Here is an 18,536-nt window from a genome sequence, read left to right as displayed (position 1 = left end):
CCCACAGTGCCACCTGTGTCCCAATCAGTGCTATTTTTCTGGAAAAAGAGGTGCCGGAACTCAAAATGAAAGCCTCCCTTGTTCTCTTATAATGGCAATGGTGTCCACCTGAGAGGTGCCGGAACTGAGTTCTGGTGAGTTCCAGCTGAAAAAAAGCCCTATCAACAAAATGTGTATTTGCTTGGCTACAGGTTGCTTGAAACACGTGGACGAATTTCAGGTGACGTTCGTGCGAACTCTCCCATAGACTTTCCCTTTAAATCAGCGCCGGCTGGCCAAGCCGCACCCTCCAGCCTCGCGTCGCTTTCATTGCCTCCCAAGTCCGCCATCATCTTCCCAGCCAGATGTTTTCCTCTGCATCCCGGCGCGGTGGTCCTTCTGAAGATGCTTTAGCCTTACGAGAGAGCTCTGATTGGCTGCTCCGGCCAGCTTATCAGCATAATTCAAATACGCCCCGCCCCCCCCGCATCCCCTCCTTTCCGCCTTCCGTGGTTCCTCGGCGAGAGCGGCGGGAACGAGCTGCGGAAGCACCATTGGCTGGCGGCCGCTGCCGGCTTTCTACTCGCCTGCGCCTTTCATTGGTCGGGCTGCGGTGTCGCTCAGCGAGGGAAGACCCGCCCCGCAGGGTGTCGCTCCCTGACTCCGGCTTGCGTGCGTTATTCACTCCCGGGGCCTGCAGGAGGATCGTGGGCTTGGCAGAGGGCTTAGATGGTGGAATAGCATCACATAGCGCTGCGACGAAGAGCAGAAGGTGTCGGCAGCCACTTGCCTGGTAAACTATTTCGCACTTTTATTAAAATCTACAACCTGCGTTTCTTATGGTTGCCCTTTGTAGTTATATTCATTTTATTTTCTTCCTGGTTGCTTTTCAGTTCAGTCCCTTTCCCTCCTTTGACCTGTCTTTTAGACTCTTAATGTACCTTTACATATATACATATACTCTTCATGTATGTGTGTGTGTGTTTGCTGTGGGCAAATTCATAGTTAAACTGCAGCTCAAGCTGGTATTACTATTATTAATAATTATTATATTATAATATAATTAATAATAATAATAATAATAATTCATCATAGCAGTGGCCGCTGAATGGGTCACCCTGTTTCAAAAAGCATTTTGAAACTTGCTTGGTAAATAGTTCTTCTCCGCAGGCCCTCTGTTGAGTGATTTAGGATGCTGGTAGGATTTTGTGTCTTTAGGTAGACAGTTAAGCATCCATGCTGTGGGGTGTGATCTCCTCAAAATAATTTGTCTTTAGAAATTAGATCAAACAGATTTTTCGCTTGGGCAGGACGAGCCCCCCTCCTGCTCAGATCCATATCCGATTTATTTTTCGCAGTCCTCTGTTTGCAAATCATTACTTCCAAGAGTGGAGACAGTTTGCATTCCTGCAGGCTGCTTACTGGTATCTGGCAAAGTTCCTTGGGACAGCACAATCTACTTGGGACAGTGTTTACGGTTTTATTTTGAAGGAAACAAGCTGTCTGAAATCAAGTGCGTGTGTTATAAAAGCAAGTGAGAGCATATTTGCAAAAAACCTTCACTTTAGTGAAGACTTGTCAGTAAAGAGCCAGGGCTGTGTGGTGAAAAAACTTATCCTGAAGGGTAGCTAAACCTTCAAGCTAAAATTTGATGTAGTTGAGCTTTAAAACTAGTCATCCTTATTGCTGCACGTCCAGCCCTTAGAGCAAAGCCATTTTGTGTGTCAGCTCTTGGCCTGAAGTGAACCTCTCTCTTCTCAACCGTAAAAGTCAGGAAGTGAAGATTTCAGACTCGGAAGCAAACATTTTCACTCTGGGTTTGATTGCAGATTTCTTTTGCAGTGACTTTGACATATATAGAGCCAAAACATCACTTAGAGCTTGCAGCAGCAAAGAGAGAAAGAAAAATCCCATTCTAATGGGCCATAGAAAGGGGACCAGGATAGAAATAATGAAATGTTCCTTGTAGATTTATCACATAAACTGCAGAAATAGCAACAAGTAATTGATGGTTAATTCTTGACTCTTTTTTTCTGATCCTTTCTTTGCTTGTGGTTCACTGGAATATTATTTTCCATTCCACCTTTAATTGCTGCAAATAAAGACCACTTCTGCTGTCAGCACAGCCATAGTGAGTTTTGCTTTCTGTTGTATAAAACCATTTCCTTAGTTTGGAGGGACATACGCAGAACACAGGAATGTCTCTCCATAGCAGGTGGGCTGGTGGCTGTCATATTTTCTATAGTGTTCAATCTTTCCTTGTACTATGCTCAGTGGCTCACTTGCTTGAGCCACCTGCCATGTGCAGATCTTTGCATGTAGAGTACTTTGGCTTCTGCCACCTGCTTATGTATTCCAGAGCACTGTAAATGTCCTGTGAGATACTGCTGCATGGAAAATTCTGCATTGTAGTATTGGGCTTGGAGCTGTCAATCTTACTGCATTTTATGTGGTGGAGGGGTGTAACAAACATACCCACAGTGACAAGTGCCTTCTCTTCAGTTTCTTTCATAAGTCCCTGAAAATTAGCGCAAGTCTAGCCATGAGGGCTTAGTTATGTGTTGTCTGTCCTCATCCTCATCCTTTTCTGTTCTGTGTTATAAAATGCAAAGGTTCTTTTACAGGCCAAATTAAGCAGCTTTTTAGCAGCAGGGGTATGAGGGGAGAGGTTGAAAACCCCACCCACTTCACACACTGCTCTTCCACTTTCCTTTGCAGGTTAATGTTTATTTATTTAATATATGCATAACCTGCCTTTCAGGGTCAAAATCAATAGCTGAACAGCAGCAGGCCTGTTAAGAGCCTTAATCACAAGAAAGCAGCAGTGAATCGATAGGTTTTTATGGCCTTGTGTATCACGACAAAAGCAGAGTTCCACACAGCTGGAAAATGGTTCCATGTCCCCAATTTGTAAAACAAAGCACACAAAAATGCAAGGACAAACTATGTTTGATATGCGGTCTTTAAATTCCCCTTGTTGTTGGGAATGGAGTGCGGCTTGTCATGGGATGAGGTAGCTTCTCTTTTTTTAGCATTATGAAATTCTAAGATCTACCATTAGCAGGAAATAAAGTAGAGAGACAATGTTAGAGAGTCCCTTCTTAGACATTTGCATCACATACTTATGTAGTCCTTCATCCCTGAAAGGAGCAAACCTAAAACTCGCTTCTAGTTTGAACAAGCTGTCTATAGATGTGTTTTGCTTGCCACAGAAGTGCCACTTTGAAGTTTATTTTCTGTGTCTCTGTGATGCTCTCCATTTCATACACAGGCAAAGGAATTAAATACTGTATGCCTTCTTTTACTGTTTACACTATTAGGAGGCTTTACCTACAGGTCTAGAAACAAACTATTAAAAGCGGGCATTAACGTGTTTCCAATTTTGCTGCTCTGTCTATAAAGTCAAAAGTAGAATATTTAGGACCACCTGAAAATATGTGGTTGCTCACTTCACTCCAGTATATTATATATTTTTGATGTAGTCATCATCTTGAGCAAGATAATTGCATTAATATGTCTGTCACATCTAACGGAAATGTCTTCACTTTTTTGCTGCGGGACAAAAATGTGAAGAATTAACTGATTCTGAAATCTAATATGCAGAGGCAGTGTCTCTGTTTGAAGCAGAGGCATAATGCATCGATCAATTTGTACCTGGAACTTGCCCAGCTTAATGAATTATAGCCTGTTTTATCTCTGCTAAAGCGGTGAGCCAATCTAGCACGAGCTGTTCTGTCTCAAGCTTATAAAAAGGTCTGGCTATTTCCACGAAAAGAGCGGACACTTAGTACTGTGATTCATCTTGCTTGTTCTAAGGAGCATAAAGTCCTTCTTTTTAATGGTCCTCATGCCTTTGGATGAGGTCTAATCCTGTACAAGGTCTCTGCTCTTTCTTACTTTGGACTGCAGCTTGGAGGCCCATGTGGTCTTTTAAAAAAAGAAAATAATCCTCCCCATAGAAAGCTAGCATGTCTCCAAGTTTTCAGAACGCAGGGAGTTCAGTATGCTCAAGGAAATGGGTTCCCCTTCTCCTGACATGCTAGGTTTCTAAATGCAAGGAAGGATTTGCATGGAGGAGTGTTCCGTTTTGTGAGGCTCCACATGGAGCTTAGAATCATAGAATCATAGAGTTGGAAGAGACCACAAGGGCCATCGAGTCCAACCCCCTGCCAAGCAGGAAACACCATCAGAGCACTCCTGACATATGGTTGTCAAGCCTCTGCTTAAAGACCTCCAAAGAAGGAGACTCCACCACACTCCTTGGCAGCAAATTCCACTGTCAAACAGCTCTTACTGTCAGGAAGTTCTTCCTAATGTTTAGGTGGAATCTTCTTTCTTGTAGTTTGGATCCATTGCTCCGTGTCCGCTTCTCTGGAGCAGCAGAAAACAACCTTTCTCCCTCCTCTATGTGACATCCTTTCATATATTTGAACATGGCTATCATATCACCCCTTAACCACCTCTTCTCCAGGCTAAACATGCCCAGCTCCCTTAGCCGTTCCTCATAGGGCATCGTTTCCAGGCCTTTGACCATTTTGGTTGCCCTCCTCTGGACCTGTTCCAGTTTGTCAGTGTCCTTCTTGAACTGTGGTGCCCAGAACTGGACACAGTACTCCAGGTGAGGTCTGACCAGAGCAGAATACAGTGGCACTATTACTTCCCTTGATCTAGATGCTATACTCCTATTGATGCAGCCCAGAATTGCATTGGCTTTTTTAGCTGCCGCGTCACACTGTTGGCTCATTTCAAGTTTGTGGTCAACCAAGACTCCTAGATCCTTTTCACATGTACTGCTCTCAAGCCAGGTGTCACCCATCTTGTATTTGTGCCTCTCATTTTTTTATTTTTTTTTTGCCCAAGTGTAATACTTTACATTTCTCCCTGTTAAAATTCATCTTGTTTGTTTGGGCCCAGTTCTCTAATCTGTCAAGGTCGTTTTGAAGTGTGATCCTGTCCTCTGGGGTGTTAGCCACCCCTCCCAGTTTGGTGTCATCTGCAAATTTGATCAGGATGCCCCTGAGTCCATCATCCAAGTCATTCATAAAGATGTTGAATAAGACCGGGCCCAAGACAGAGCTTGAAGTGGTTTGGCCAATAACATGGACTTACCTTTCCCCTCTCCTTCCAAATGGTGCCTCGTTACCTGAAGCACTTTCCTCCTAATAGTTCCGGTGAAAATAAAAACAGACACCTCTGCTTTATCCATGAGCAGGATGGGCATAATAATAATAACAATAATAACAATAACAATAATAATAATAATTTATTATTTATACCCCGCCCATCTGGCTGGGCTTCCCCAGCCATTCTGGGCGGCTTCCAACACAATATTAAAATACAGTAATGCATCAAACATTAAAAGCTTCCCTAAACAGGGCTGCCTTCAGATGTCTTCTAAAAGTCTGGTAGTTGTTGTTCTCTTTGACTTCTGGTGGGAGGGCGTTCCACAGGGTGGGTGCCACTACCGAGAAGGCCCTCTGCCTGGTTCCCTGTAACTTGGCTTCTTGCAGCGAGGGAACCACCAGAAGGCCCTCGGCGCTGGACCTCAGTGTCCGGGCAGAACGATGGGGGTGGAGACGCTCCTTCAGGTATACTGGACCGAGGCCATTTAGGGCTTTAAAGGTCAGCACCAACACTTTGAATTGTGCTTGGAAATGTACTGGGAGCCAATGTAGGTCTTTCAAGACCGGTGTTATGTGGTCTTGGCAGCATGTGACTCAGTGGAGGTGAATGGGCCTAAGTCTAGGCAATGTCCTGTCGCTTTTCTTATTTTCTTCCGCTGAGGCCCAGTGGAATGCCCCCTCTCAGCATAGACCTCTCTGCTTATTCTATTTCTATGTTTAGATGGTATGCATTCTCCTCCCCACTCCCCATTTTATCCTCCTAACAGCAACCCTGTGAGGTAGGCTAGGCTGAGAGTCAGGGAACTTCATGACTGAGTGAACTTCATGACTGAGTGGGGAGAACCTTGGTCTCCCAGGTCCTAGCCCAGCGCTCGAACTTCTCTCCCCATTGCACACCCGCTTCCTAGCCCATGCGTTTTGCTGGCCTGACTTTGCACCCTCCTGCAGTGTTTTTGCCTGGCTGGAATTTGCCTCTCGCTTGTCTTGATGGAGGATATGTGTCAATGTGTGTGGGAACTAGCCCAGCTCAGAAAAATAAAATTTACATCTTTGAGCCGTCCACTTTCCCCCATGTTTCGTGTAAACATTGCTTTGACTGCTTTTGAATAACTTTTTTTTGAATTCAGAAGAAATGTACATTCTTTTTTTAAAATCATTTTTATTAATTTTCCAATAAAAAACATCCAGTCAACATATCCAATCGTAATCCAGTTAAAACAAAAAACTAAAATAAAAAACACAAAATTAGAATCCAAATTGTAATTATTAATTTTTCAGGGCTCCTCATAGTCTGGACGTCGGAAGCATATCTCCAAATTTCAGTCCTGCCTCTCCTCATTGTTTTCATATTTTCCACATCCCGATTGTTTTTTTAAAAAATAATAATATTTATTCAGATTTTTTAAAGATTACAAAGAAAACATGAAAAAGGCAAAAAACAAAAAAATACACAATACAACACAAAAAGAAAAAAAGAAAAAATGGAATCATTTAAAAAAGAAAAAAGCAATTTAAATCCTTTACATAACCACTTCCCTTTTACTTATTTTCTTGATCTCCCCACACCTCCCATTTCTGTATTCAAATTCAGATTTTTATTTCAGCAAGTCCTTTCAACCTTATTTTTTAACTTAATAATTTCTTTTAGTATCTTATTATTTTACTTTCTCTCTTTCATCCATTTCCTCTATTCATTTTTGCTTAATCTTCTATATCTAATCTTTTTCCGTATATATCCTTCCAACCTTATTTTCATTTAATTTAGTTCATTTTAAAAACCACTTTTACTTTATCCAATCTTAACTCTCATCCAAACTTATACATCAATACTTATTCTTAAAACATTTCTCTAAGGTCAACCAAAATTCCCTTCCACGGATTTCCCAATTTTCATACAGATAACAAAACAAACCACATCCCGATTTTAACGCTTTAAAGTTCTCTGTCTCTACGATTCTCAATCGTGTCAGGAATCATATATCCTTTCGTCCGTCGAATACAGCTTTATCTGTGTCTGTATATTTTTCCAACTGTCTATTTGCCAGCGCAGCTTCCCCTGACTCCATTCCAGTCCGGGCTGTTGTCCAAGTCTGTTATCTGAAGTTTCATGACGCAGCAACTCCCAAGTCATTAATCCTTCCAATCCGGGCTGTTATCCAAACCTTCCTTTTGAGATTTAATGACACTGTACCTTCCACATTGTTGAGTTGTTATTATAAATTGTTGGGCAAACTGTTTGCAATATTGTAGTGTAAATAAACTGTATTCCACAGATATAAGTCATTTGACGATCGATTGTCAGAAATGTACTCTCTCGTGCCCCCGCCTTCATTTTCTTTTTTGAAAAAAATGTTAATGATAACCACCCCTGAGTGTTAGGGGCTGGCTGGAGACAAATAATGTAAATGCATCAGCTGGCTCTAATATTTATTTATTTCATGGAATTTATACACTTCTTGATAGTAAAAAAAACAACAATAAACCTGTCAGTGGTTTACAGATAATATAAAACAATGATTTTATCAACAAGAAATATTATTGCAAAAATAGAATATATTTAGCTATGCCTTCCCTTCCCCCCTGACAGGGACTCAAGGCGGCTTGCAGATAAAATAAGAACAGAACAAGAATTAACAACAATAATTTGGAAAAGCCCAAACTAACAATAAACAAAAAACAGATTGAAACTCAACATCAGTGTACACTGGGTCCCACTGATGGGAAACATTTGCTCCCTAGATAAGCACCTTTGTACAGTGCTAACAATTAGTTTGAACTGGCCAGCTGCCCTTCTGATAAGAGGCTTCCCCTCAGAAACCAGCAATCGTCTGTGACTCAGAGAAATGCCGTCTTCCAGATACCAAAAATTATTGGCTTTGTGAAATCGAGATGGGTAATACAATTAGGAGGGGGAAAGCCATTGGTGCCTCTGGTCTGATTGAACGGAAATCACATCTCTCCAGGGGAAAAAATGAGTGTCAGAACTTTTCTACATAAAATCAGGCAGGGAGCTGTAGGATGCTGACCTCTGACTTAGCGAACCTGGAGTTGTATTCAACCAAGCCCTGCTCAGAGTAATCCCGTTGAAATTAATGCACCTACTTTGTGATCTATGGGTTTACTCTGGGTAGGACTAGCATCCCAGGGTGCAGGTCCCCAGTCAGCCATCAAGGTTGATTACTGGGTGACCTTGGGCCAGCCAAAGTCTCTGAGCTACCCGACCTCACAGGATTGTTGTGAAGATAAAATGGGAAGGAGGAGAATTATGTCTGTCACCAGTTCCACAGGGCAGGCGCCACTACCAAGAAGGCCCTCTGCCTGGCTCCCTGTAACCTCAGTTCTCGCAGCGAGGGAAGCACCAGAAGGCCCTCAGAACTGGACCTCAGTGTCCGGGCAGAACGATGGGGGTGAAGATCCTTCAGGTATACTGGGCCGAGGCCGTTTAGCGCTTTCAAGGTCAGCACCAACACTTTGAATTTTGCTCCGAAATGCACTGGGAGCCAAGGAAGATCTTTCAGGACCAGTGTTATATGGTCTCAGCGGCCACTCCCAGTCACCAGTCTAGCTCCACATATGATATGATATGATAGCCATCTTCAAATATCTCAAGGGCTGTCCTATGGAAGATGGAGCAAGCTTGTTTACTCCTGCTCTGGAGGGTAGGATTTGAACCAATGGCTTCAAGTTACAAGAAAGGAGATTTGGACTGAACAACAGGACTAAACAACAGGAACAACTTTCTGACAGCAAGAGCTGTTTGACAGTGGGACGGTCTCCCTCTGGAGGTGGTAGACCATAGCTGTCAAACGTCCCTTATTTGGTGGGACAGTCCCTTATCCCAGTGCCATGTCCTGCTGCTGTCCCTTATTGATGAGGCTTCGTTTGGCTGCTGGCTGGGCTTTCTGCCTTTGGCTTGGAGGGGCTCAGAAGTTGAACATACCTGTGCCCGGAAAATCCCTTATTTTGGCTGCTGATCCCTTATTTTTGAGGCTGCTGCTCCCTTATTTTCAAATCTGTAAGTTGACAGCTATGTGGTAGACTCCCCTCCGTTGGAGGTTTTCCAGCAGAGGTTCAGTGGCCATCTGTCATGGATGCTTTAGCTGATATTCCTGCCTTGCAGGGGGTTGGACTAGATGGACTCTTGGAGTCTTTTCCAACTCTATGATTCCCCCTGTCCCAGCACCATGGCTCCCTTCTGCATCCTTGGTTTGCCACAATTGCACTCCCCGTCCCCCAAAAACAAAAACATTGAAGGGGATTCAATCGCAGCTGTATCCCTTTTCAAATCATCGCTTCCCCCTGCATCTGTGGCTTGCTAAGTCCACATCTTTCTGATTTCCTCCTCGTCTGAACTGCTGTGGCTTTTCAACTTACCTCCTACTTACCTGTTTGCTGAGGATTCCTCCCCCAGGAAAGCTGCGCCAGTGCTTTGTGTAGAGTAAGTGACCAGATTAGTGATAGTTAAGTGGTCGCCCTCACTTCTGCTTGTCCCACTGCTCCCCCCACCCCGGGAAAACCCGTTGTTCACCGCTGAATCAGAATAAACATGTTATGTACTGAGTTGAATAGGATCCAAAATGCAGCAGTCTGGTTGGTCCTAGAACGATAGGATTCAGAATGCAGCAGTCTGATTGGTCCTAGAACAATAGGATTCAGAATGCAGCAGTCTGATTGGTCCGCAGGAGCCACCCAATCCAGCTCCAGGTGGAAGTGACTCCGCAACCTCATTGGCCTACAGGAGAATCCCAGAATTAGCCAATCACGTGGGGCCCATTGTGTAAATAATGTATATAAAGCAGACATTTTGGGGGAACTTCCTTTCCTCACTACTATGAGCTGAATAAAGAGCATGAAATCCACACTCGACTCCGAGTATATTTCAAAACATTAATTGGATTGCAGCTTGTTCTGTTTCAGCAGTAAATAGTGGGTTTTCTAAGAGAAAACTGTGTGACAAATGAAAAACTACTTGGACTTGTGTAGACAGCACAGGGCAAGTGGGGAAAATAATCTCTTGGGCTTTGTGGACAAGCCCTAAGCCTGAAACCACTGCAAGACATCCTTGTTTTGCCAAGCTGGTATTTGGCACACTTGACTCAACCTTTCACGCTCATATTCACACGCTCACCTGGGGCGATTAGCAGTAGCCCCTAGGTGAGCAGGGGCTTGGCAAGTGCCCTGCCCCATCTCCCCCACCCTACCTCATTCTCCCAACTCCTGCTTGCCCCCATGGTTTAAAGCACCGGGGCAACTTTTCTTACCCATGGCAAAAAGAAATTTTAAAAAGCAAACAAACCTAATGTGTGTGTTCTCCTTGTGTTGAAAAACTAAATTAAGATATTAATTTGAAGGACAAGTAGAAAGTCCAAATTCATTATGGTTTAATCGGCATTTATTTTAAATTATGAATTCAAGGACAGAGTTCGGGAGAGAATAAGTAATGGCGCTGTGGGTTAAAGCCTCAGCACCTAGGACTTGCCGATCGAAAGGTCGGTGGTTCGAATCCCTGCGGCGGGGTGCGCTCCCGCTGCTCGGTCCCAGCGCCTGCCAACCTAGCAGTTCGGAAGCACCTCCGGGTGCAAGTAGATAAATAGGGACCGCTTACCAGCGGGAAGGTAAACGGCGTTTCCGTGTGCGGTTCTGGCTCGCCAGAGCAGCGATGTCACGCTGGCCACGTGACCCGGAAGTGTCTCCGGACAGCGCTGGCCCCTGGCCTCTTGAGTGAGATGGGCGCACAACCCCAGAGTCTGTCAAGACTGGCCCATACGGGCAGGGGTACCTTTACCTTTACCTTTAATTAGATTGTACCGGGGCCAGATGACACTTGTATCATATTTCATTTGTTCCTCCTCCTGCAACGGGAGAGCAATCCGGTTCCACAGGTTCCTCATTAACTGGAGACAGGTAAATTAATTTGTTGGGAGGAGTACCTTCTGTTGGCTTTATATCATGGCTAAATATATTTGAAGGTGCTTAGCCTCCTTTAATGGATGCCGGTCAGTAATGCAGAGCAGAACGCAGTGCTAATTGCTGTCAAATTGGGATCTAAGGAGCAGCGTTATCTGAGGTGCAACCCCCGTAGCAATTGACGAATCTGTCTAGAGTTGCCTTTCAGACTGTGTCCAGGGAAATTACCTTTCAGGGGGGTTTATTGGAGAACTCCGACTGATTCACAGCTTCTTCACTGAGGCATTGCAGAGCATAACTTCAAAGCATTAGTTAATTAGTTCCATTAAAAGCAAATAAGCTCCAAAATCTTCTTGTTGGTTGACAGGTTCTAAAAACCTTCAACCTAGCTCAAGTTCTCCTGTTTGAATTGTCTGTGTACTAATGGCATCTCTTCAATAAATTGGATTTGATACAGATTTCTGCCATAGATCTTTCTCGACCGATTAATTCCAGCAGGCCAGCTGGGTTTTCGTCCCCAGTCACCTAAGCGCTCTTTAGAAAGCAGCTTGTGTTTCTGTTAGCAACGAAGTTTCCGTTGCTTCTGTTGCCAAGCTGTAAATGAATAAACTTGGCCACAGGTCCCTCTGAACTAGCCTGATTCGAAAGAAAACTTCTTATTCATATTCTTTTTTACTTTGATTTGTTTTTAAAGGGCCTACGCAGCAAAGGTTTGCAGATGTGCACCAAATTCGTGATTTAGAAAGCAAAGTCGCTTCTCTCTCCCATAATACCTGCATCTTAAAGCGGGCAGCTAAGAGAGATGGAACGCAAGGCAGACTAAAAATAAAAAGGCACAATCGGTTCCTGCATTGCTGTCGGAACTTTCCAAAGGACATTTGGAGGTTTTTACATTCCTGGCAATGGATGTTTTTTTAAAAAGAGCAATTAATGGCAGTAACCTCCCCTTGTATAATAGGGACCCGAATCTTGATTTCAAAGCCATACTTAATATAGAGAGATAAATTATTACGGTCAAAGACCAGCTCGCATAACACAATAAAAACAGCGTTCATAAAGATAAAATATACAATTAGAGCAGCTTGCAGCAATAGCTCATGTGTTAAAATTGAGATATATACATACACCCGTACAACTGAGATTTGGACTACCATAAAAATTGACCCTGAGGCACCCCAAAGGACGACTTCAGCTTTTCTCTAATAAGCTATTTTATTCTAGAGGATGATCTGTGCCTACAAATCTGGGCACAGAATCTGGCTACCAGCCAGGTCGTCTTGTGATCTTTGCCCAAGAGGAGAGAATTAGACTTTTCTGAAAGATCAGCGAGCCTCTTCAGCAAAGAGTCAGTGGTGTCTCTACGAATCTCAGCATAAAAAGGAGGTCTATAAAATATATGTTCAGGGCTCCCTATTTCCCCTAATGGGCAGGTGCAAAGTCTCTGTGTGTACAGGACTTTTCCATAGGAGCCTTCCAGTTCCGATGAGGGCAAGGCCGAGCTTCTAGGAAGAGTTAAAGCCCTTCTTGCATTTCTGGGTGCGAGGAAATAGAGATATGTTGCTGGAACGGCTACGTATCTCCCGTTTTCTATGACAGCTGGACATATAAAGGGCCCCATTACTTTCAGTAGCTTAGGGCCTCATCAAACCTTTATAACCACTTCCCTTGCTAATTACAGTGGTGCCTCGCAAGATAAAAATAATCCGTTCCACGAGTCTCTTCGTCTAGTGGTTTTTTCGTCTTGCGAAGCAACCCTATTAGCGGATTAGCGCTATTAACGGCTTAGCGGCTATTAGCGGCTTAGAAAAGGGGGGGGGAGCGAAAAAAATCGCAAGACTTGCAAGACGTTTTCATCTTGCGAAGCAAGCCCATAGGGAAATTCGTCTTGCGAAGCGCATCGAAAAACGGAAAACCCTTTCGTCTAGCAGGTTTTTCGTCTTGCGAGGCATTCGTCTTGCGGGGCACCACTGTAATCAATAACTTGAGACATGGAGCAGTATGCTATTCAAAAGACGCCTCCAACAGAATTTCATTTTCATTGGTGCTTAAAATATGTTGGCATCTCACTCCTTCCCCCGCCACATTTAATATTCTATAAAATGACATTAGAAATCCAGATAAAATTATTCTGGGACCCAAATGAGACCAATGAAATACCGCTTCGTCATCCCTGCTATGGCATATCAAAGAACCCCCCCCCCTTTTCCCCTGTTGAAAAATTCAGCATTTATAGGCATGACCTCTGCTTCAAACCATGAAATGCAGGTTGCACCCAAGCTTGCAAAACAAATACTTAAGACTCAATAGATGCTGCTGTTGTTATAGTGCCTGGATAGCTCGGTTGGTTAGAGCGTGGTGCTGATAACGCCAAGGTTGCAAGTTCGATCCCCGTATGGGGCAGCTGCAGAGTCGTGCATTGCAGGCGGTTGGGTGAGATGATCTTTAGGGTCCCTTCCAACTTCAAGATTTTATTTATATTGTGCCATGTATAAGATGCTTTTCTAAAGTCCCTACTGCAAAGGGCTAGCAATCTTAAAATATACCCGAGGAAGAATGGTAGAATGTACCCTATGTACCCCTTTCCTGGAATGGGATTGTTTCAGTTACAGGTACTTTGGTTTAGCTACAGCAGGGACGTCCCACTCCCAATAGACTGCGATCTGCTCACAGTATTAAAAAAGGGCAGTGATCTACCCATTGTCATTGGATAAACCAAGGTTGTTTACCTTTTTTTAGGAAGCCAAAGTTAATTGAGCTTTTTTGGAAAGGCAAAGTTGTTGAGCTTCCCCCCTTTTTTGGGGGGGGGGGAGATTGCTGGGAGGCCAAAGATCTACCAGGAATGCCCCGATCTACCTGTTGGACATGCCTGAGCTTCAGTAAGAACATAGTAAGAGCTCTGCTGCATCAGGCCAGTGGCCAGTGGCCCACCTGGTCCAACATCCTGTGGCCAACCACAACATCCTTTTGCGCTTTCTATAGCTGACCTTTGGAAGCATTGCTGTCTTTGACCATGGAGGCTGAGCATAACCATCATGGCTCATAGCCATGGATTAGCCTTGTCTTCCGTGGATTTTTCCTAAGCAGTTCAAGTTGGTGTCAATCACTACATCTTGTGTGAATGAATTCCACAGGTTAGCTGTGCAGAGAAATGCCTTCTTTTGTCCATTCTGAATCTTCCAGCATTCAGCTTCATTGGACGTCTCTGAGCCTCTAAGGGCAGCCTTTCTCAACCTGTGGGTCCCCAGAACTACAACTCCCATCATCCCTAGCTAGCTCAGGGATGATGGGAGTTGTAGTCCAACAACATCTGGGGACCTACAGGTTGAGCACTGCTGCTCTAGGGTTATGGGAATTAAATTTGCGATTTCTGCAACGCGGCAAACGATGGCACACGATGGACATGGGTGGCGCTGTGGTCTAAACCACCGAGCCTCTTGGGCTTGTTGATCAGAAGGTCGGCGGTTTGAATCCCCACGGTGGAGTGAGCTGTTGCTGTGTCCCAGCTCCTGCCTGCCTAGCAGTTCGAAAGCACGCCAGAATGAGCAGATAACTAGATACCATTGTAGCGGGAAGGTAAACGGCGTTTCTGTGTGCTCTGGTTTCCATCACAGTGTTCTGTTGCACCAGAAGCAGCTTAGTCTTGCTGGCCACATGACGTGGAAAACTGTCTGTGGATAAACGCCGACTCCCTTGGCCTGAAAAGTGAGATGAGCGCCAAAACCCATAGTTGTGTTTGACTGGACTTAACTGTCCAGGGCCCTTTACCTATACCTGTTTTTTTTACTGTAGTCATGCTGCACCCTCATATAGTAAAGGTAAAGGGACCCCTGACCATTAGGTCCAGTCGTGGCCATCTCTGGGGTTGCAGCACTCATCTCGCTTTATTGGCCGAGGGAGCCGGCGTACAGCTTCCAGGTCATGTGGCTAGCATGACTAAGCTGCTTCTGGCGAACCAGAGCAGTGCACGGAAACGCCATTTTAGCTTCCCGTCGGAGTAGTACCTATTTATCTACTTGCACTTTTTGGGGTGCTTTCGAACTGCTAGGTTGGCAGGAGCAGGGACCGAGCAACTGGAGCTCACCCCGTTGCAGGGATTCGAACCACCAACCTTCTGATCGGCAAGTCCTAGGCTCTGTGGTTTAACCCACAGCGCCACCCGCGTCCCTTGCACCCTCATATACGCAGCCACAAAGTGCCAGGAATAAAGCAAAGCACTAATGTTCCTTCCCACCCCCTTCTCTTAGCTCTTTTTCATTCATCCAAATGGTGTCCCTGCCTTGCTTGTAGACCGAGTTGTTGTTTTGAAAGGCTATAGGTGTTATCTAGCCAGCATGAGAAAAGCTTAACTATCCATAAAGGGTTTGCTTGTACCTCTGTGTGTTGCCAGCGTGAAACAAGACTGCCCTCTTTGTAACGTGTAACGTAATGTTTTCTTTCTCCAGGCAAACCATACAGAATGTTCTCCAGATTAAGAATAGCTTCTGCTCCCTGCGTGTTGGCATGTCGCAGAGTACATACAAAAGAAAAAGGCAAGGTCTTGATGCTGAACCCGAGAACAAATAAGGTCGGTCGCATGGAATGTCTTTCACGTCTGTTCTTGAATTGCTATCTGTGCTGTGGATCTTACCCAGAGCTAAAAGCTTCTGCAAGAGCAGGGGGAGTTGTTCTGCTGAGACTCGTACCCTTAAAAGAAAAGACCAAGGCTGGTGCAGTTCTTACCCACACTTACCTGGGAGTAAACTCCATTGAATTCAGTAGGATTGAGTTCTGAGTAGGTGTGGTTCAGATTGTGTTGTAAATGAGATAGAAGCCTTACTTTAAGCAAAGCCTGAATGACCACATCTTACTTTGCATATCTTTATTACCGGTAGTTTGAATGGAAGGGCGACAACGTAGAGAATCACAACAAATCCTCCTCTTGTAATATGAGTACAGTGGTACCTCGGGTTAAGTACTTAATTTGTTCTTAACCTGAAACTGTTCTTAACCTGAAGCACCACTTTAGCTAATGGGGCCTCCTGCTGCCGCCACACCGCCAGTGCACAATTTCTGTTCTCATCCTGAAGCAAAGTGCTTAACCTGAGGCACTATTTCTGGGTTAGTGGAGTCTGTAACCTGAAGCGTATGTAACCCGAGGTACCACTGTACAGTCGTACCATGGCTCCTGATCGCTTTGGGAGTCGGAAGTTCTGGCTCCCAAACGATCAAAAACCGGAAGTGAGTGTTCCGTTTTTTGAACTTTTTTTTGGAAGCCGAATGTCTGCCATGGCTTCCGCTATTGTTTCCGGTGCGCCTGCGCAATTGGGAACCAATTGTAAGCTGCACCTTGGTTTCCAAACTTTTCAGAAGTCGAATGGACTTCCGGAACGGATTCCATTCGACTTCCTAGGTACATCTGTATACCAGTACAGTGGTACCTCAGGTTACATACGCTTCAGGTTACATACGCTTCAGGTTACAGACTCCGCTAACCCAGAAATAGTGCTTCAGGTTAAGAACTTTGCTTCAGGATGAGAACAGAAATTGTGCTCTGGCGGTGTGGCAGCAGCAGGAGGCCCCATTAGCTAAAGTGGTGCTTCAGGTTAAGAACAGTTTCAGGTTAAGTACGGACCTCCGGAACAAATTAAGTACTTTACCCAAGGTACCACTGTATAATACTGGTGGTGGTAGTGCATTGTGCTTGTGTTGGTGCAGTGTCATGGAATACTTAGCTGATTGAGAAACACAGCAGTTTGCAGTCCTTCTTCCATAAGGGAAGGAGACATTGTCAGTGTGGCTGGGATCAAAACTTTTCAGGTGGCAGGTGCAGGGCTGGTAGGGAAAGCACAGGGATCTGGTCAGCCAGAAGATAAAGGAATCTAGTGACAAGGAATGGCACAGGGAGAATTGAGACGAGAAGAAGAAGCTGTGGGAGAATGAATCTTGAGGGAAAGGGTAGAGAAGAGGAAAAGTTTGCATCAGAGAAGAGGTTCATTCCATATGGTTTAAGATTAGCACTTACCAAGAGGGAGGGAATTGGGTTATTTAGGTAAGTAACCAGGGGCGCCGACTTATAAAAAATATTGGGGGGGCCCATACCGGGGTCCTGCCCCGGGAAGTTTTCTAAATTTTAGATGAAAATTAGTGAGTTTTAAAGTTTTTTAAAAGTATTTTAGAGTCATATGATCAACATTAGAACCCCGAAAACTCGACTCTCTATAACTCCACACTCCGGGAAACTCGACAAGCCTGAAACACTTTTTGGCTTTGAAAAAAGAAACAAAACATAAACACGCACGGTATTTTCGTAAAAAGCTAATTTAATTTACAGTAACAATTATGCTTATAGACTATTACAGAGCAGTGAATATATAGCTCTGAAAAGACTGAAATGATATTTAAATAAATCCTAAACTATCATTAAAAGAATAAAACATAAAATATTGCTGTCGCACAGTAATAGCACTTTGATTAATAAGTGAAATAGCTAATTTAAGCTTACTTTGAATAAGGCTGAGGGTTCATTAAATAAAAATAATATCTCAAAGTTAATGCTTTAATACAGTTAATAAAGTTAATACAGTATGCCTAATACTGTATGTAAATACTGTAATACTGTATGTAAATAACGGGCTTTAATTGGGTCTTACACCCTAAAAATATTTAAGTATTTGAAAATAACTAATATAGTACTATAGTAATATAGAAATACAGTACTAAACTAGTACTAATATTTCGAAACTGAAAATTTAACATTCTGTATGTATTTAATTCTCTATTTTATAAAGATTTTTAATATCTGACAGTGAGTTTGGAGTAGTCCAATGCAAAAATCCTGAGGATCCATGTGGATCCGTGCTTTGTAACCACGTTTTTGCACCACTGTGACCCTAGGCAACAGTGGGTGCGTGATTTTTTTGGTGCAAGATTTAGCCATGGACATGCTATGTGATCTGATGGTGAATTTGGGGTGACCCAATGCAAAAATCCTGAGGATCCATGTGGATCCGTGCTTTGTCACCACGTTTTAAATGGGGAGGGAAGGAAAAACACAGAAGGGACAAGAAGCACAAGAGGGGTGTGCGGAGAAGCAGCTGGCTAAGAATGCAGGGAAGGAGTTTAACGGGGTGGGGGGGAGGAAAGGAAGGCAAAAGTCCCCCCCCAAGCCAGCCCCCTCTCTCTCTCTCCCACCTGCGAGTCCCTAGAGCACGGAGAGGAGGAAGTGGTGGGCTGGAGCCTGCACGCAGTGTGACTAGGAAAGAATTAGAAGGAAGGACTCGATCCTTTCCTTAACCCTCTGCTTGCCAGGAGGGCAGGGGATTCCCTGCTCTTTGTTGAGTTTGAGCAAACGCAGCAACAGAAGCGGGTGGGCAGTAAGACCCTGAGGCAGAATGCAGGAAAGCAGCAGCTTCCGCCTTCCCTCCGCCCGCCCGATCTTATTTTTGCCTTATTTTTGCCTATTTTTGCCCCTGCGCTCCGGCGAGTCAGCTTCAGGGACCACACATTCGCTCAATAACACGCACAGACATTTCCCCTTACTTTTTAGGA

General features: G+C 44.2%; 1 protein-coding gene across 1 annotated transcript in view; it reads left to right on the top strand.

The window, feature by feature from the left end:
- Positions 1-613: 613 nt before the first annotated feature.
- Positions 614-18,536, top strand: part of ME2 (malic enzyme 2) — a 43,505-nt gene continuing 25,582 nt past the window's right edge. Inside the window, exons 1-2 of the mRNA XM_083702792.1 lie at positions 614-772; positions 15,452-15,573. Coding sequence (XP_083558918.1) covers positions 15,466-15,573 — 108 coding nt within the window. The 5' untranslated portion in view covers positions 614-772; positions 15,452-15,465. The remainder of the gene's footprint in view (positions 773-15,451; positions 15,574-18,536) is intronic.

Source organism: Podarcis gaigeae, assembly GCF_964106915.1.
Source record: "Podarcis gaigeae genome assembly, chromosome: 11".
Taxonomy (NCBI): Eukaryota; Metazoa; Chordata; class Lepidosauria; order Squamata; family Lacertidae; genus Podarcis; species Podarcis gaigeae.
Note: the sequence above shows the minus strand (reverse complement) of the source record. Positions and strands in the feature narration are given on the sequence as shown.